At 37.5% G+C, this 19,963-nt stretch overlaps 2 protein-coding genes across 6 annotated transcripts; both read right to left on the bottom strand.

The window, feature by feature from the left end:
* Positions 1-649: 649 nt before the first annotated feature.
* Positions 650-4,722, bottom strand: LOC107774240 (protein NRT1/ PTR FAMILY 1.1-like). Of its 2 annotated transcripts, none has more exons than XM_075236859.1 (5): positions 4,614-4,722; positions 3,088-3,231; positions 2,787-3,004; positions 2,165-2,715; positions 650-1,986 (listed from the first exon to the last, which is right to left on the bottom strand). In XM_075236859.1, exons 2-5 carry the CDS (start codon positions 3,182-3,184, stop codon positions 1,107-1,109), a joined length of 1,746 nt encoding a protein of 581 aa, XP_075092960.1. In that variant the 5' UTR covers positions 3,185-3,231; positions 4,614-4,722; the 3' UTR covers positions 650-1,106. The 2 variants fall into 2 exon arrangements, with proteins under 2 accessions (XP_075092960.1, XP_016449216.1); XM_016593730.2 differs by lacking the exon at positions 4,614-4,722 and adding an exon at positions 3,305-3,624.
* Positions 4,723-6,099: 1,377 nt separating this feature from the next.
* Positions 6,100-13,191, bottom strand: LOC107787896 (putative E3 ubiquitin-protein ligase LIN-1). 4 transcript variants are annotated; one of them, XM_016609509.2, is made up of 15 exons: positions 12,284-13,191; positions 10,605-10,844; positions 10,420-10,505; positions 9,244-10,353; positions 9,016-9,160; positions 8,676-8,930; positions 8,270-8,576; positions 7,980-8,104; positions 7,786-7,902; positions 7,346-7,477; positions 7,121-7,243; positions 6,929-7,039; positions 6,713-6,859; positions 6,383-6,628; positions 6,100-6,264 (listed from the first exon to the last, which is right to left on the bottom strand). In XM_016609509.2, exons 1-15 carry the CDS (start codon positions 13,055-13,057, stop codon positions 6,247-6,249), a joined length of 3,936 nt encoding a protein of 1,311 aa, XP_016464995.2. In that variant the 5' UTR covers positions 13,058-13,191; the 3' UTR covers positions 6,100-6,246. The 4 variants fall into 4 exon arrangements, with proteins under 4 accessions (XP_016464995.2, XP_016464996.2, XP_016464997.2 ...); XM_016609510.2 differs by having other exon boundaries at positions 9,244-10,350; XM_016609511.2 differs by lacking the exon at positions 6,929-7,039.
* Positions 13,192-19,963: the final 6,772 nt, after the last annotated feature.

Genomic DNA, 19,963 nt, shown 5'->3' with positions numbered 1-19,963 from the left:
GACGCCCCAAAATAAATGGGACTTTCTGATCAGGTTCATAGTCCAAGATAATGAAATCAACCGAGAATATGAAAGAACCCACTTGAACTAGAACTCTTCAATCACTCCTTCAGGATGAGCAAGTAGAAATAAACTACTAAATAAAAACTAGAAAGTAGTCAATATTCAAGTCCCCGGCAAAGACCACTTTATTTGATAGATTGTATCAATGGTATTAGAGCCAGCCACCATCCTCCATGCCCACCATGTCATGGATGGTGACGTAAGTATTGCAGTGTTTGCTCGGGGCTAGAAATGTCTAGCACACATCCAACCATTGAGGACGAGGAGAGCGTGGTGGTTTATTATTGTCTATTGCAAGATATGGGACTTGAGTCCCACATTGATATTGTAATGTGTTGATACGAAGTTTACATTGCATTGGGTTCTCCAACCTTAAGAGGGGTCCTTTTTCTAGTTTTTGTAAATTTCAACAATTTTTATTTAACTTATTATGAAGTCGGGGTCCTAGTTCTTTGTTTTGGCTTATAATTAATGTATTTAATTTGCACTTTTTCTGTTGTCGAGTGTTGAATAAATTAAAATTCTTGTCAATCTCATATTTGAAACTCCAAATGAAACACAGTTAGAAATAGACACTGTAACAAAATGACAATATACATTGATAGTGCGTTTCATACTTTCACTTGGGATTTCAAGTGACACCATGTTGAACAGAAAAGTGAATTGTAAATATATATTGAACACTGGTGCTCGTTACTTTGTCTGATTATTATTACTATTATAAATTTATTTGAGGTTACTGTAAGAACTCATAAGGTTCAAATCCTCGATCCGCCTCCGAAGGCACCTATATTTTTGGATGATGCCTTCTAGTTCTGCGTTACTATGCAGCAGTATATCCCAGAGGCCCAAACCAATTAGTAGGCTTTACAAATTAATCTGGTTAATTTAGATTTACACCCGAATTCAAAGAATTTCAGCGAAATGGATCGTTGGGGTGTGGTTAGAAATTGATATCTACTAAGGTGTTATGTGTAGAAACCTGGGGTAAATTAAGTAGCAGACTGTGTAAACATATGTCACATTTTCGAACTAAAACAAGTCTACAATATGAGTATGTCTCCTTCCTTTTCAACTTGTTCAACATCCCATATTTTCTGTTGTTCTTCAGTGGATCCATAAGCCCAGGCACACACGATGAAGTAGAAGAAATTAACCAGGCTCAGAAAGCAAAGTAGCCAATAGTAATAATCATAGTGACCCAAATTTAAGTTATTTAATACCCAACTTTGTTTCCCTCCTCTTGTTGAAGCATATTTCACAATAAGATTTCCCACCAAGTTTCCAACTCCCATGCCCAGTGCGAGTAGTGCTACTCCAATACTTGCCATACTTTTGGGGAACTGTGAGTAGTAGAATTCTATCTGCCCAATTACATTGAATGCCTCAGCTAGTCCAGTTAAGCTGTTCTGTGGTATTAGCCACATTGCTGACATGTTCACTTGCGAAAATGGATGGTTTGCTAGCCCTTCACTAAGGGCTCGCACCCGTCGTTCCTTTTCCACCAATGCTGCCACTGCCTGAGCTGCACAAGAGAGCAAGATACCGATTCCCATTCGTTGTTTAAAGCTCAGGCCGCGTGGGTTCTTGGTGATCTTTGATATCTGGGGAACGAGGATTCGGTCATAGATGGCTACACATATTGTCAATGTAATGATTGCAAAAGCACTAAATGAGCCTGGTGGGATATTGAAGTTTCCAACAAGGTGTCTGTCCATTGTGTTTGCTTGGAGTACTGGAAAGGCATGCTGATTCAGGGTTACTGCTACCATGATGCCTGATGACCATATGGGCAATACCTTGAGCAGGGCTTTCATTCCTTCCACTTGTTGAACTGTGCACAGTTTCCATGGGTCTGAAGCTGTTCCATCTGGATTTAAATCTTTCTCAGGGTTTCTAATGATGCAGGCCTTATTTAAGAACCTGCGACCATCCAGTTTAGTCAGCCAAGACTTATTGAAACAAGGAATTTTTCACACTATAGATTAACTATGGTTTACATACATGTTTGGTGAATTTCGGGATCTAAGATCATTCGGTTGAGACGTATGACTAATTTCAATATGAGTTGTGTTAGCTGTAGCAGGGGAATGCAGAATACCTTAGTTTGTTTGTTGGAATAGTAAGCCTTGAACCCTTGTCATGATGATACAACTCATCAGAATCCACTGGAGGCAAAGCAAGATGTCTGTTTTTCCATGCGGCAGCTACAACTTGGACAAAACTAGTGACCAGGCTCTTGTTTGCTTTGATCCTAATGAAAAGTTTAGAACCCAAAAGAAACGTAGCAGCTGCCAACAGCATGAGGCATGCTGACACTCCAAACCCCACAATCCAGCCAAATTGAGCCTGAATATACACTATAACTGTCATTGAAATCAACGTTGATATGCAAACTGATGCATAATACCAATTGAAGAAACTCTGCAAGATCCTTCCGTTGTCCGGATTCTCAGGTTTGTTGAATTGATCAGCTCCAAAAGCTAAAGCACACGGCATAATACACCCCGCTCCTATAGACATTAATGCAAATGATGCAAAGAGAAGTGCGACTTGGCCAAAGTCTGGTTTTGAACAATTTCCTGCTTCTAGGTTGCAAGAATGTGGCTTTGCTTCTTTTAGTATAGCTGTTAACCACAATACCACCATTCCCTACATTGAAATCAGTAGTTAAAATCTGATCAAAACATCTGATTAATAACTTGAACACATTGTATCCTCACCATAAGGCTGACAACTGTTCCTAAAGCAATCACAAAATAGCGACCCAAGTAAGAATCAGCAAGGAGAGCTCCAAAGATAGGCATGAAATTTGCGATAGAACCCCACCAGAAAAGGATGCTAGCTCCAGTAGCATTTTCCCAGTGATACTCTTTTGTCAAGTACAAGATCATATTCGCGCTTAGTCCAACACCTGCTGCCCTTTCCAATGCCTCATTTGCTGTAACCATCAAACCAAATTCCAGAACCATTCACATTAAAATTAAAGAGACCACCTAGTTCAAGAAAAAAAAAATCACATACCGATAATAAATGGCATGGTTTTAAGGCCACCTTTCTTGCTATTTGAGACATCCCCTGAAGTTTCCACTAAATCAGAAGAACTTCCTTTCATTTCCATCACGACAAATATGGTTGAACAAGTCCTATTGCTAGATAGAAGAGATTCTAAAATAAGAGAAAAAGGTCAGATTTTTCTTCAGATAGACAAGGGGAAAAACCTTTAATTAGAGAATGCAACCTTATGTTTAGCTTCTTTAACAGTTTGACTGATGCTGAAACTCCTCCATGCCTTAATATTTGCTTTTCTAAATTCGCCAAAATGCCATTTGGCTTCATAGTTTTTTCAATCAGACTATCACCTCATATACGCTTTACTTGAGTTTTATTGGGGCTACATTAGCTAATATACTTATGACGTAATTAGCAGTGTCAGCAAGTTAAATGTACATTCTTCGTAGTCTCAGCTAAATTTAGTTTAGTTAATCACTTTTTCTCATATACTAGTAAGGCTTATGTGGAATAAGAATTTTAGTTGTCCCCGCATAAAGATAAGTTAAAGTGAGCGCGCGCGCATATATATATATATATATATATATATATATATATATATATGTATATATTAAACTCTCCTATGATAAAGACAAATCTTCCCACTTCAATTCATCTCAATTCCAGTACTTCTTTTTTGTAGTGTTGGCTATTTGACTGAGCTAATAACTTCATGAGCACTTTTCTCAAACAAAAATGGTACCGCAAGTTTGATGAACTAGAGTTATGAGGTAATGTTCCCTCATGGATGCCATGTGGATTTTCATACTCGCATATCAATTTTATGTTTGAAAGGGGTTGGGGGAGCGATTGGGGGATTAACTTTTTTCCTTTTGCTGGGTGCGCCAGGACAAAGCAGTAGTACACTACCTAGTCGATGCTTATATAACAAGCTATCGTGTTATACCTTCTCCCTAAAACATTAGTTGAAACGATGACCTACATATCAAATATGCAACCGATAAGAACATGCACTACACAATAAAATGCGAGGTATCTTGTGGAGTAACGAATTGCATCTTTCAATTTGATGGTCTCCGATCCATCCATGAGAGTTACCATGATGCAATTTTAAGCTAGTCATGTAAAAGAAAGAAACAGATCTTCTGGCTAGTCATCGGCTAAAAATGCTCCAATTAAATGAAAATTTGTCCTGTTGACATAGCAATTAGCAACATGCTTGTTACTGTGTACTGTTGACCAGAGGCGGATCAAAAATTTTAGTTCTATGGGTTCAGCGTTTAAAGTTATGGGTTCGTTATCTACTATTTATACAATTTTAATAACTTTTTACACATAAATGTATGTTCCGCGTCGAAAGTACTGGGTTTAGTTGAACCCAGTAGTTCTATGCTGCATCCGCCCCTGCTGTTGACAATAATTTCAAAATTTTGTGCTTAATTTGAAAAATAAACTATGTAAGACTGACCATTAATTATTATGCTAGTTGAAACATGCACTTGATATTTGGTTTAGCTAATTGATTGTAAAGAAGTTACCTGATTGTATACAAAAAAGTCACTATTCTGCATACAGAGTCCCAAAAAAATAAGAACAGAAGAAGCATTTTCTCTATTTTTAATGTTGACAAACAAAAAAAGAAGCTTGAGAAGTTAAATAATTATTTGAATAACAAGGCAAACATGAAACATGATTGTCATTCAAGTTGTTGAGAATCATGCCAAACTTGTTGGGCAACAAACATTACCACTGTTACATGTGTCTTTTGAGTTGCAATGTTTTTTTCCGTGTAAAATGAAATTATAAGAGTTTGTTTACTTTGGATTACTGAACATTTCTGATTAGCCAAATAAGATTATTTTAATTATCATTAAAATAATAGAGTCTTTTGAAGTATCACTTGGTTTTTAGGAAGTTAGTGACCCCATTTTCAGAGTATCGATTTGTTTTTCCTATTGTTTTTGCTATATAGCTCTTCATTTTCATATTTTTAAGCCGAGTTGATTATTTTGGTCTTAGTTATGATTATTTTTCTGTACTCACTCCCATCCTATATGATTTTAGCGGTGCATGACTTAGTTTTGAAGAAAATTATAACTTCTCGCTTCATCTGTCCGAATCTGCTTTGCATAATTTGAGGAGTTTAATAAAAAGGAAAGAAATAATCTATATTTCCTTTGTATTTAGTGGGATCGACAGTGACAAGCCAGGTTAATGACAAAATAAAAATGTAAAACTTAACTGCTTTTAAGATATAAAAATGTGTTAGCTTTTTGGGATAAACAAAAAGAGAAATACTGCCAAAAAGAATTAAATTGAGATGGAGAAAGTAATGAATTCACAACAATGAGAAGGTTATGTGTACATTAAGTCATGAACTTTTCATGAGGAAAATTTCCTAGTCTCGCCATGAATGTCTTGGTTTAGATTTGACAAAGAAAAAAGGATTATCAGTATATGAAATCGTGGAAAAAATACATTGACTATAAGATTACATAGAAAAGAGAAGAATTACGATATTCTTATATGCCACAAAATTCACAATTAAAGGGAGTGTAATATATATATATATATATATATATTATTGTTGTTGTTTTTATTGTTGTTTTGCTAATCCATTTATATGAGTTTATTGCTTTATTTCTATTCTTATTATTTTTTTTGTTATTATTATTATTATTATTATTATTATTATTATTATTATTATTATTATTATTATTATTATTATTATTATTATTATTATTATTATTATTATACGTTTTTTCTATATTTTTGGTTCATCATTATTTGTAGACGTTATTATACCAAAGTTGATTTATTGAGCATTGAGCTTATTCTACTTCAATAATGAACTTGTTTTGAAGAACCATAGTGAAACTTTTTAAGGGCATTTTCCCACGAGGCGTAATATCTTCTCCCTCGTCTTCATGAGATGGAATATCAAGGCAATGTGCTATGCTGTAAATTATCATTTAGGTCGTCCATTTTTCCTACTGACAAAAGAACCACGTAACGTTATGGTTAAGATCAAGCTCAACAGTTTATTGATGTAACAAATTCAACTATGTACAAATTTTAGTAATTTAATATTGATGATATGGACATTTATTGCTTATTTCTTGAAAAGAATGTCAATCTCAGCTCTAAAACCAGCTATTACACAATCTTACTTCAACTCAGCCCCCAAACCTGCAGAAAACCAAAAGATTCATATGTCTTTGTTCCAAGGATCACTATAACAGAACATTATGCTCGAAGTTAGAAGATAGTAATTCAAAAGGAAGAACTAAGAAGAGAAGTAGTGTACCTGAATTCTGCCATCAGATGTTCCAATAACCAAAGTTTCTTCATTAACATCAAGAGCCATACAAAGAAGTTTACCATTTATACCAGTTTGTAGTGCTTCCACTCTATTATGTTTCTTTTTACACCAGACTTCCAAAATTCCGCCTTTCCCCCCTAGATAGACAAGCTCTGAACTGACAGCCATTGCACGAATTTCTAATGTAGATGGCAATGATCCAACCATACTGTAATTTTCCGTATTCCATATCTTTTTATATAAAAGAAAATTTTTGAATGTTAATGAGTATATTCAAACTAAATTGGTTAATGACTATCTATAATACGCTTGTACCTTCACAGCTCCTCCATCCATGGATGTACCAGCTGAATATAGTAGTCCATCATGAACTTGTATGGCATAAATTGGACTTGATTTCCCTAATAATTTTCTTGAGCCGCTTTGAATAGAATTAATTGTTCCAGTTGGCAAATCAACTTCCTATAGATGAGTAAAATATATTAGGTGCATCTTCTCTCAGAGTAATTCTCCAAGGGAATTTTTTTTAACCTGTATGCTGTTATCAAGACATCCGCAATACAGTTTTCCTTTGACAAGAGTCAAGCATTTTGCATACTTCTGTTGATTTACTAGTTTAGTTGCTCCATTCCATGAATGCACCTGATTTTAGGTTAATCATTCAATGTTTATTGTTTTTTTAAAATTTCAAAATTTTCTACTTAAAGAGCATGGACAACTGACCTTAATTCCACTTCCTTGAGGAAGGAAGCATGACAAGCTATTTGCAACCAGTAGGTTATTGACATGATCCTTCATTTCATGAACTTCTTCACATTCTATTCCTTCATCCTGGATTAACCACACCTGGAAGTGAAAAGTTAGACAGGTTTAGCGAGATAAACTATATGTATGTATGTATGTATGTATGTATGTATGTATGGCGAATCTGAGGGATATATATCTTACCCTCACAGTTCTATCAAGTGAACCACTGTATAATTTTTCTGCTGAGTGTACTACTACCAGGCTTGTCACCGCTTTGAGATGTTCCCGGATATCTTGAATGAGGTGTAAACTTTTGGCTTTTACTTTCCACACCTTCAATGATTAAGAAATTTTCCATCAAACTCAGCTCTACAAGCTCTTTGTTCTACTACAATTTCTCACATGATCACGGTACTTTTACCTAAACATTGTTCTAATACATTTTTGATACACAAGGATTCATGATATGTAGGGGTAGGTAAAGACTACCCTGGAATACCATGTCTGATCTCCTCTTTGTGTGTGGCATAGCTAGAAGCTTATGATGCACAGCTTATTCATAAGTGGTAAAAGGAATAATCATTGATTTACAATTCACAAGGTAGGAAAAATCAAGCATTCTTGAACCTATGAAAACAGACCTTTATAGATCCATCTGTATGACTGGAAAAAACTTTATTTCTGAAGAACACAATTGAATTGACTTCACCGTTAACATTGCAATCCTCTTGTACAATTTGTTTATGATTCCACATATCCTGATACCAGTAAAATTTGGAGGATTAGGGTGGTTAACTTTGCTGAAATAAAGTGCAAGGACATACCAGAAACTTACTGCACTTGATTCACGCTCTTCTGAGAAAAGGTTTAACATTTCAACAGCAATGGTGGATGATTTCTTTAGCTCTCTCAAGCCTTTGCGTATATCCTTGACATGGTTTGTAAGATCATGCAGTCCTTCTGAAATTCACCATAGGACAAATGAGAATAATCTTCAGTGACCAACAATAGACCTTAGATATAAACCACAGAAATTTGTCAAAAATACATCATGTATAGACAAATAATTGACTGATTACTACTTATGCATACCAGAAAACATGTATACTTAAATATTCCACTGACCAGGCTCATGGATAAAGCTCCTCAGTGCAAGCAAGCTAAGTGCTTTATTCTCTGTGTCTCTGGAAGACTTAAATATTGATACAAACTGCTTGAGAAAGCATACTCTTGCTGCTCCTCTAATTCCAGTGTCTGGAAGAGCGGTCAGCATGTATACCAGCCAAGTAGCAGACACGAAACATGCGGAAAATAAATCTGTTGATTTACTTTTCATGCCCTCCGCTAAAGCCTCAAATAGTAATCCAAATTCATAGCTGACCAGAGAAAATGCTATTTTCCTCTCCCAGTCCTCAGCGGCTTTCTCTTCTTCCTACAACAATATTTTTACGAAACAGAAGAAGAGGAATGAAATTTAGCATTTGGCATCGATTTTGGAATACTACTGCATTATTATAGATATGAAGCTGACCGTTATTTCTTGACTATCATTAGATGGATATCTAATTTTATTTTGTGCCACATTGTTATCTGTCCCATCAAGTCCTGCACGTTTAAGCAGAAATTCCCTGATAAGAGGCTTCCCAGAATAGGAAAACCTTCCCTCGAGTGCTAAAATTGTCTCAGCAGCAGCTATTTGAGAGGCAGGATAATCCGAATTTCTGAGACACATAATTAGGACATCTACAGCTTCCTCCCTGTAGATGCTCATTTTCCTTGGTTCTGCCTGCAGTTCAAAACCACGCAAGTTATGTCATAGATGTGATGAGAGTTAGGGGGAGGATGGTATAGAGATAAATTGAGACTCGTACAAGCAGATCAAGTTGGAGAAGTAGGCCAGCCACAACAGGACACTGATGAGGGAGAGCTGTCTGAAGATATATGAGGAGGCTGTGCATTGAGCTATAGCTACCTTCATTCTTAATTATGTGCAACACTTGCTCATTAAGTGTCCTCCTGGAGTAAACAATATAGTGAGTAAAAAGTTTTTGAACAAACTAGCTACAGAAATGGAATTTCATATAGTTAGACTTAAGTACCTGTTTAACTTGACTAGTTCAGATAGGAATTGGACAATCTCAAACCTATATGCATCGTTTGCTCCAATGAAGCTCTCTAACAGGTGAGTTAGTTGTGCTTTGTCAGCTATCATATTCCTGCATCTTCCATCCAATTGCATGCATCTCAACAGTATAACCACAGCTGATAGTCGTTCTTCCTCTAGTTCAGCTTCCAAGCTGCCTGCAATAGCCTCAACTACTTTTGCTGAAGTCAACCTCTTAGCAATTTTGGGAGCTCCTTTATCATCTGTGTTTCTAAGAATATGTCCCAGAAGTAGCACTGAAGCAGCTTTGGGCTTCATGAACATATTAACCAAGTCTTCCTCCTTACTCATGACAACTTTCAAAAGAGAATCCAACAAGTCCATGTCTGTTAGATTCCCAAGCAATGGAATCAAAAGATAGATCAAAACAACAGCTTCCAGTAACCCCTTCTGGAAAAGACCAATAATGCATTCTACATCAGTCTCAACTCTGGACAGTGTTTGGATGACACCATTATCTCTTGAGCCCAGTTCAGAAAGGAGAAATACTGTCGCCATCAGAACATGGGGATCAACAGAACTGAAAAGGATCTCTACAAAACCATTGGTAACTGGAGGTTTTGAGATCATTGTCTGAATATCAACCATCTGACCTTCTCTCCAGAACTGCTCAATTTGGAGCACTGCCATTTCAGACTCTCTCAAAATCTCTGATGTACAGAGGCTGGTTATTGCACGACGAAGCTCACTGATGGTTCCAGGCTTGTTCTTCACTGGTTCATATTCAGTCGGTGCAATTAGTTTCGTTTTAACAAGAGCTGAATTCTGGTCCTTTTCCTGCCAGCTTGCTATGAGGCGCTTGAGCACGTAATTTGTTTTTGGTAGTTGAGTACTATGTAGCTTATGCCGTGTGATTGGGCAAGTGGAGTTCCCTCTTTCCAACCATTCTTGAATTGCCTTTCTTTCATATGTCTGACCAGTCTCAAGAGTCACTGGATCTTCAATTACATGAGTAGTTATAGGACATACAAAATCCTTTGGAGGTGTATTTTTTCCACTGGATTGCATATTATCATAGTCTTCCATCAAAGGATCTGGATGGCTGCTATAGTGATAAAAGTCATATAAATATCATGTCCAAGAAAATGGCAAGTCATTTTTTAATACCTACCAGCTTGATTCTCCCAAAATAGGCTGCTTTTCGTTTAAGTTTTGCCTCTGCCTTGTGTTGAGCAATGCCATTCTTTTGTTCATGTCCTAAAAGACACAAGGAATACTTTAATTAATTATTAGAACAATATGCATAGGTGTATCTGTCTGCAGACTAATTCTCATTTTGTTGTTAGTATCGGTTACCTCATTTTCGGCTTCAGATTCTGTGGAATAAGGATCACTGGAATTTTCACTTGAACAAGACTTTGGTACAGAATCAAAATTGAAATTGCCGAAAGGCTTTGGTTTTGTTGATGATCTTTGGTTTGTAAACACTTTCAGAGAAACTCTCTCGGGATAAAATGATGGAAACTTGGACAAATTCTTGCTACTCATATTGAATTTGAACGACTTGTCTCCTTCAGCAGAATCTGCCCATATTGGCTGCACATAAGTATAGAAGACTAATGAATCATAGAAAAATAATGTTTAGTGAGAAATTACACTGTTGATTCATAGGATGTTTCCATAGACTTAAAATGTCATGGAGAATATAATTCTTCTAATTTATGCAGGATATATAATCTGATTTTGCCATAGACTAAGTTCTTGGCAAAAGAAACTAAAAATTAAAGAGCCCAAATCTTACTCTCTCCTTTTCATTTTATGTCACTGTTTCCTTGTTAGTCCATTCAAAATTAAAGGATGACACATTTCAATATTTAGAAAAAATATATTTTAAACTTTTCATGTTATCCATAGCGACATACTTATAGCTGCAGAAATCTCATAGCATGTAGTTTTCTTTTTTAAACTCCTTGCTCAGTCAAATTACGCCATATTAATTGAAACCGAAGGAATAGCTAACAACTTTATTAGCAGTTGTTTATCATTAAGGCCCCTTAGCAGAAGCAGCAGACTAAGAATAGGTTTAACTTAGTAGATCGGATACTGACCTGTACGTTGTGCACAAGCAATCATATTGAAACTATTCAAAATTCATATTTCGTTCATTTTTCAGGATGGACGGAGTAAAAAATGAGCGAGCACGCACAGCCAAGGAAGTGCAGACAAAACAGATTCTTATTTTAATGGAATCTGTATAGATGAGTAATGTTAGTGTAATAGAGACAAAGAAGCTTTTGGAATCTATATAGATGAGTCGTTGAAATTGATCTAGTAAATTGTACAAGTTAGTGACAGATCTAACAATCAGTTTGCACGTTCGGTAGAACTCTTCGGCATCGAACCTTATGTATGTATTTGAAAAATAATTATAGATAGATTTACATATATATTTTAGGACCCACTATGTCAACTTAAAAACCACGTCATCTAAATTCTGGACCAGCCTCTAGGAAAAGTTTATTAAAGTAGAACTAGAAACCTACGTGGTAAATATGACCTAGAACAAATAGAACTAGTAGGCTTTTAGGCTAGCATGCTTCTAAAGATGGGTGCACATGTCACCTTATGCAAATCTCACATCGGAATGGGAGAGGAAAGTAGAGAGCTATATAAGGAATAACACTTTCACATGGTACACGCGCTTTTGGGGCTCGAGATGACATAGCCCAAAAAGGATAAATCCGTGTGAGCCTACATCCAATATGGCATAGCCCAAAAAGGATAAATTCGTATGAGCTTAGACCCAAAACAAACAATACATGTCATGGGTTTGAATCGTGACACTCCAGTACTCCACCATGAGAAGCAAATGAAAATTTGGAGAGGTATAATAGTTAGTAAAGCTTCTCTAAATGGCAAAGAATTGATTAACCTTTTTCAAAAGTTCAAAAATTTAAGCAATAAAACATAATCATGAGATTGAAAAAATACAGTAAACTAAATTAAGGTAGAACTCTAAGTTAGTAAAACATTACATTATAATACCGTCCATTTTTCAGTCCGAATTCTTCATTGGTCATCTTCTCCTCTTTGCTAAACACAAAATAGCATTCACTCTTTTCATTCCGTTGTACTATTACGGATAGCGGATCCGTGAACTTGCTCCCATCTTTATTACGCAAAATCTCCTTGAAATATTGAGCGAAAACCCTACAATTCTCATCAAGAATTTCTTCATACTCTCTCTCCAAATTTCTCAACTCCGAAGATTGCTCTCCACTCATAGCTGACAATGAATTCGTAGCTGCTAAAACCACCACTGACTCATCATCGCCATGATAACCCGAATTTAGTGATATGCAAGACATAATTCTTGACCTTTGCTCATTATACCATTGAAGAATGGGAATAAAATGAATGAGAAATAGCTCTTCAAAAACAAGGGGTGCAATTTCCAATCTTGCAATTGAAGGGTCGGTGTAAAACACATCAAGAAGACTAAGAGCAGCATCCTGTGGTCTGCCCAGAAGAGTGTAAACGAGGGATAACAAAAAGGAAGAAAATGGGTTTTCAGAATAAGAAAGAAGGATCTTTTCCGCCAGTCTGAGAGAGGAAGATTTGATGGAAGAGTTGGAAGGGGAAACTGCATTTTCTATAGTTTCAGCTGCAAGATTGAGGGGCTTATCGGATTGAATTCTTTGAAGAAAAACTGAGAAAAGACGGCGACGTAGGTCAGATTGCGAAAGGATCTCCAACAGGAACACGGTGGTGTGGCGGAGGATGTTGTCTAAAAGGGTGGAGGTAGCCATTGATGGCCAGTGAAGGATGAAAATTTGTTATTTTTACATTTTTGATAAATTTGGAGGGCTGAAGTTGAAGATAACGGAAATACAGTCTTTGACTTTGGTAAAATGGCGCGAAAAGTACACGCAGGGACGGCTATTTTACTATGTAAAATGACAAATGTAACAATATGTAGACATTCGTTTTCAAAGTCAAGTGAGAGAAAATATGTCTTGCCGTCTCGCCGGCTGGAGATTTTGACCGATATCGCAACTTTCTTTATACCTTGACTTCCTAGAGCCTTCGTGTAAGCTGCCAATCCTTTTTTCTTTTTTCGGCTTTCTTGTGACGGGAGACAAAAAATTTTGAGACATGTCGTCATTCATCAATTCCAAATACAAGATTACGAACATGAGTTGCTATAATAAGGTTGATGTTAATGCACGTCTGAATTTATGAGATATGGCATTATATACGGTGTATTCCTATGTTAGTTCTTCAAATTATCTCAGATTTTTGTTATCCCTGTGATAAAAAAAATTCAGTAAAACAAATTATAACAAGTTGAAACAAAACAGTAAATATTATTAGTCAAAATAGAAACAGAAAATGAAAGTTTCAAGCCCAACATCATACTGTATTTCCTAAGGTATTTAATTCCTCCACTGTTATCTAAGGTTATTGGATTAATATTACATCCCGTATTTTCATACGTTAAGCTGCATCGTAAGCTAGTCGATGTGAGATCGAAGGGTAAGAGTATCTTTGAGGATTATAAGTGTTTATACCATATTTAATAAATGTTAAGTATATGTTGAAAGTGGTTAGAAGTTAATTGAATGAAAAAGAATAAGTTTTGGTGAAATTTTTCTGACTTATGGAGTGACTTACGAATCGTACATTGGAGGTACGGGCCGATGTTATAACCCGTACTTTTGGGGTAATAGTAGGCGTTGTTAACATACTAAAAAGATCTTGTGATGATGTATTTGAATAGTATAATAGTCGTATAATAAGTACCAAAGTCAAGCACGTGGTAAAATAAAAGCCAGCAAAAGTTATCGCAAATTACGTTCATAAGTTTATTGAAATTTGGGTCTGATATCACTGAGCTTTTCTTCCAGTATACTTGGATTTACAGGTGATCCACCCACCAAATTGAAGGTCTACAATTCTAGTTTCTAACACAATAAATCGTTCCTCAATACAACGTCGAGTGGGGAGATATGCGCATTTTAGCCAGACTGCAGAGGCAGTCCCATTTGGACCCACATAGGCGGTGGAGATTATATTTTGATATTATAAAGCGGGGAAGCCCTTTCCCTACTTTATTTTTCATCCAAAACATAAACCTAAGTTCTCTAAATTCTCCCAAAGCATCTCCCTATCGTTCAAGCAAATTCCATAAAGGGTTTGAGGTATTTCTTCCTTCAGAAAGATCATAGACTTCGTATAAGCTTGTTCTTTTCTTGTCGTAGTAGATTTGTGAATTTCTTTCAAGTTGAAGTAAGCTCAAGGTAGGGGCTGTTCTTGTTGTGTAAGGTAAGAATCTCCTTCTTTTACATATATTTGAGCATATCTAAGTCTTGGTTAAGTTGTTGAGTTTGAACTTGCGGAATTGGCTATCAAAAGTCGTATATAGCTTGCTGTATTTGCTAGATTATTTTTGAGTTGCTTTTATGTTGTCTTATGGCTGGAAATCATGAAATAAGACTTGAGTATGTTGTAATGTTGTTTCTATGTACCTTGAAAGAAAGAATGAATTAAAGTGTAGCTTTACTAGTTATAATCCGAGCTTGTCGCTTGACATGTTGTTTGTGTTGGTTGAAGAGCTAAATGTGTAGTTGTTTATTATTGGGAACCTGAGGACTGTAAAAGAAATAGGAGAGATGCTGCCCGTTTTGTCATAGAATAAGCTTGTCGTTCGATATATGATAGTTGTATCATTTGTAGTTTGTCGATAGCATCATTATCATTAATTATAGATTCAGGTGCTGCTCGAGTTAAGCGTATTAAGTTGTTGAGCAATTGACGGAAGGTGTGTAATCACTATTTCTCTTCTTTCAATAGCATCACTCCATAGTTAAGTAAGTTCAATACATAGTATACCCAAGACAAGTCATTCGTAAAGATCCCATGTTGTATTATCCCATCTTGCTCCTGACGTAGCTATCCCTTGTTGGGAATTGCTATTCAGTTTAGCATTGTTCCATGCCTAGTTGAGACATAAGGAGTATACACGTGTCATTTACTATATTACGATATGCCTATGTGGCTAGACAAATGCGCGCCATGCCTTCGGGGATAGACAAATTGCCTACGGGGCGATACGTTTGCCTATGGGGCTATACAGTTGCCTACGGGGCTATACATATACACACCGAGCCCTATATGAGGCTAGATAGTTTATTTCGATACTACTTATATGATATGAGTCAAAGATAGGTAAATATGTTTCAAATTTATCATTGACTCCTCAGATCACATTCAGTATATCATGTAGGTCAATTCAGTTTTAGTTTCAATTTCCTTACATGCTTGTACTTTATTTCGAATTGACGTCACCTTTTGCTGAGGGTGCTGCATTTCAATCTTGTAGGTCTTGACAGTCAAAGAGATATGCCTTAGTAGTAGGTGTGTTAGTATACAGCTTGATTGGTAATTTCCACATCATCTGGAGTTACTAGGTGTAGAGTTTTTATTGTATATTCAGACAGTATGGGTAGACCGAAAAGGTCTTGTCCCGACCATAGTACATTTGTATTATGTAGAGGCTTGTAGACAGGTCATGTGTGTACGGATGTCGGCATGGTGGACTTGTTGGCCTATATATATATATTTTAGGTTGCTTCTCTTCAATTGAGATTAACTATTTATTCCTCAGATTTTCATAAGTTATGGCCTTGTCGACCTAAGATATTTCAAAACGATATTCAGTTGGCCTTGTCACTTTAAGCAGTAATATATGTTCAGATAGCACAAGTTTCAATTGGTACACTCGGTCAAGTAAGGCACTAGGTTCCGGTCTCGCTTCCCCATATTTGGGGCGTGAAAACTTGGTATCATAGCAGATTTGTCCTAGGGAATCTACAAGCTGTATCTAGTAGAGTCTTGTTTATGGATGTGTTGTGCATCATATTTATAAACAGGAGGCTATAGGGCATTTAGACATTGGTTACCCTTCTTTCAGATCTAAATCGTGTTGTAGAGCGGAGTGAAAGGAGTTTAATTTAACATATGTTCTGATGTAGTTTGTACAGAGATGCCTTTTTCTAGAAAGGCTATAGCTAGCCGGGAGATTGAGGTAGGATCAAGATGGGATGTGAGTAGTACGCGATAAGGCCCAGTAAAAGTTTAACAAGAATTTAAGGTTTTATAGTGCCAATCAAGCTAATGAGCTGGGTATAGATTTGTGGACTGTGCAATACATTGTAAGGTAGGTAGAAAAATTTGCAAAAATGGCAATTCTACAATCAATTATGTGGACCGAGGATCAGTTTCGGTGACTGCAGAACCATCACAGATCTAGTTAGAAGCAACTTATATTTGAGGGTCGTTTCGCGGTGGGTTTTGCGGACCACATAGCCATTCCGCGGATTGCATATCCATCATAGATTCAACACAAGAATTCTTGGAAGAAGACTTTCTGGTCTGATGTGCGGACCATAGAATTGTTCCACAGACCGCGGATCCATCGCGGACTTGACCAGATCCAACCCAGAAATGAAGGACTATTTCGCGGACCACATAGCCTTTTCGCAGTACCTTCTGCGATCGCAGATCTGACTCGGAGTGTTATTTTTGGGAGTTTTCTAACCCGACTCTACTTTGATATAAGGCTTTAAGGGGTTAGAGGGGAATAAGATTATTTTAAAAGGAGGGGAAAAATTTAGAGAGAGAGGGAAAAGCTCCAAGCCTACTACTCTTCAATTCATTGCTCAATCTTGGAGATTCAAGGAAGATACTCACAAGGTCTTCAACTAACCATGTAGGATTTTGCCCTTAAGCTTATGCAAAGTTTTTGTTTACCTTGAAAATGGTAACTACAATTATATTTGATTTTGTGGTTCTAAAAATATGTGATTTATCTTAAAGCTAGTTTTTAGGCATTGATGATAAATGTGAGTAAAGAAAATATGAAATGCAAACCAATCGGGTTATAATGCTAGGCCTCGAGCTAGCTGGAGCAGGGCCTCGAGGTCTAGATGGGCTAATAGCGATAAGCAATCGATGGAGGATTAATGATGATAAGGGAATAAAAGATGGTTTTTTGCGATTAATAATGAGCAATAAATGAAGAACAATAATGAATAATGAATGAACAACGGAAGAATAAGCAATAAATGCAAAGAACAATAGTGTTAGTAAGGACAACAAAGAATGTTGTATTGTATTAAATGTGTTGTGTAATAATCCGACCCCCCCTTACAAGATGACAAAGGTCCCCTTTTTATATGAAGGGGAGTCCCAACATAGTACATGTATAATAATGATGGGAAAAGACTATTGGTACAGCTATATAATGATTAGTACAGATCTGTACTATCCTTGCAGACCTGGTCAGCTCTTAGCCACACGTTCTTGGGAGCTTTCCCGCCTTTCCATGGCGATCGCTGATTTGAGATGCTCCGAGGTTGACCTTCGATGTAATTCCTTGAAAGACGCACCTCGGGGTCGTGCTTCAAACTCTACTCTGAGCTCCTCAAGGTTGGGCATGGTGTGCTATAATAACTCCAATGTTGAACTCTTCCGATTTTGGCCGTATATAGATAGTCCCCACGTTTCTTAGAATGAAATGATAAGAAACAATCTTGAATTCTTGCTTCTTCGATAACTCCATTATGACATCAGCCACGTGAGGTCATTAAATGGCGTGATATAAAAATTATACAGGGGTCTTATCAAACACGGTTCTCGAAAAGCTCACAAACCGCTACTAGTCGCCCTTTCAACTCCTCCTAGTGACTTATAAATACTCCAATCCTCTATCTTTCAAAACTTTGCAACATCTTCAAATCTTCAACTCCTCATTAACATTTTCCTGCCTTTGCCCTTCTTTCGTGTTTATTTCTTTGTCAACTTGATTTGAAACCTTTGTTACAACCATGACAAAAACTTCTAAAACACTGCCTCAAAAAGGGGAAGCCCCTTCTTCGTCACACTCGTCTAAGAGCAAAAAGGTAGTGCCCCCAGCGTCGAGCAATGGGTTCCTGAGACCTTCGATACAGCCTCCGACTTCAAAATTGATAAATCCTCTTTGGTACCGGGCCGGTGCGAACCCATGTCTCGGTGTGTTAGTCTAATAACTGACATAAAGAAGGTAAAAATAGATTGCCGCTGGGAAAAAGCGGTATAAGTAGAGATCCCTTCTCTGGAGGAGGATATAACTATGCATAAACCTAGTTTCCTCAACGTGTATACATATCCCTTTACTTTGGGTCTTGTAAGCTCTTCTTCTCTATCGATAGACTCAGTGATCCTCAATTTTTATCGAGAATATCAAGTGACGCTCGATCAGATTTATCCTTCCTTTTGGAGAATTGTCAATTTGCTTAGACATTTCTCAAACATGGTCGAGGGGATATCTTTCACCCTCAATCACCTGATTAGATTGTATAGCTCTCACCTCTATCGAGGAGGCCTAGTCAAACTGCAACATCGGTCTGCCAAAGCATTCTTTTCCAATACCAATAAAGATAAGGACCGGGGGTGGATGAGCCGCTTAGTTAGGGTTAGAACTTCGGACCTCATCCCTGCTAAGAAGATGCCATTCCCTGAGGAATGGAATATGAGACGTAAGTGTTGTTACACAGAGAATGTTTTATCATTTGAATGTCCTTTTTTCCTCTTTCGAACTAACTCCTTTGTTGTTTGAATTGATTTCTCTCTGATTTCTTAGCCACCGTGTGGTTCCCCGGCGTGGTCAACGACCTCCCGAGCTGGGTTAGACTTTTAGACTCCGCCTTTCCATATGATAAGCGCGTCCGGTGTGATCTGGCCAAAACTCGATGGGAGGCCAAAATTCATGGTACGCCTTCGCCATTAGCACTTCCAAATCCCTTATGAATTTATTGTTTGGTGGTATATTTGAAATTTTACGCCTGTACAGGCCTCAGGGAAGCCGTTTTAATGAGACCACCCCCTCTTGACGACGAGGAGACTCAAAGTTCTGCCAAAGATAGAAAAAGAAAGGAGGAGACGCTAGTGGAGTCCCCGAAACCAAAAAGAGCCAAGGCTCGAAAGCCAAGAACCAATGCAACAGTCCTAACCTCAACATCGACTGAGAGTCTTCGTGTTGAAGACGATGACGGCTGCCCATTGATACATAGGTCAAGACAGAGCACTAATGCTTCGACGATTGCTAGGCAGAAGACTGCCGAATTAGAGGCGGACGATGCGGTCCCAACTCGTGTTGGGGAACCCCTAGAGGAGGGTTTTAGTACAGTTCCTGAGCCGATTACTGAACATGTTTCAACTTGTGCTGATGAACACTTGTTCAGCGCATTCAGAGGATCTAGCTCTATGGCCCTTCGAGGGCAAGAAGAAACCTCGATAGAGGTTGATATGATGGGTGGTCTTCAATCAGGCCCATCATTTTCCCCAGGGCAAATATGAGATGCCCAGAACAGGGAGAACACCGATGTGGGGGCATCTCGGGGGGAGGGTGAGATGTTTGGAGATTTATTTGCCGGCATCAAAGAGGATGATGATCTCGATGCCCCAGTTGCTCTTGAGGAGGCTAAGAAACTCCAAAAATAGGTGATGTTGACATAATCTTTGCGCTTTGAGTTTTGACCTTCGTTTTCCTTACTTCTTTCCTTGGTCATGATGCTGTATGACTAGACCTTCTCTAAGTTAAGAGTTGAACTGACTCATCGCGAGGAGGAGTTCGAGAAGCTTTCCGCGAATTCGAAAGAGCAAAAACTCTATAC

Source organism: Nicotiana tabacum, chromosome 18 (assembly GCF_000715075.1).
Source record: "Nicotiana tabacum cultivar K326 chromosome 18, ASM71507v2, whole genome shotgun sequence".
Lineage (NCBI taxonomy): Eukaryota > Viridiplantae > Streptophyta > Magnoliopsida > Solanales > Solanaceae > Nicotiana > Nicotiana tabacum.
The sequence above is the reverse complement of the archived record's forward strand: the minus strand, read 5'-3'. Positions and strand labels throughout refer to the sequence as shown.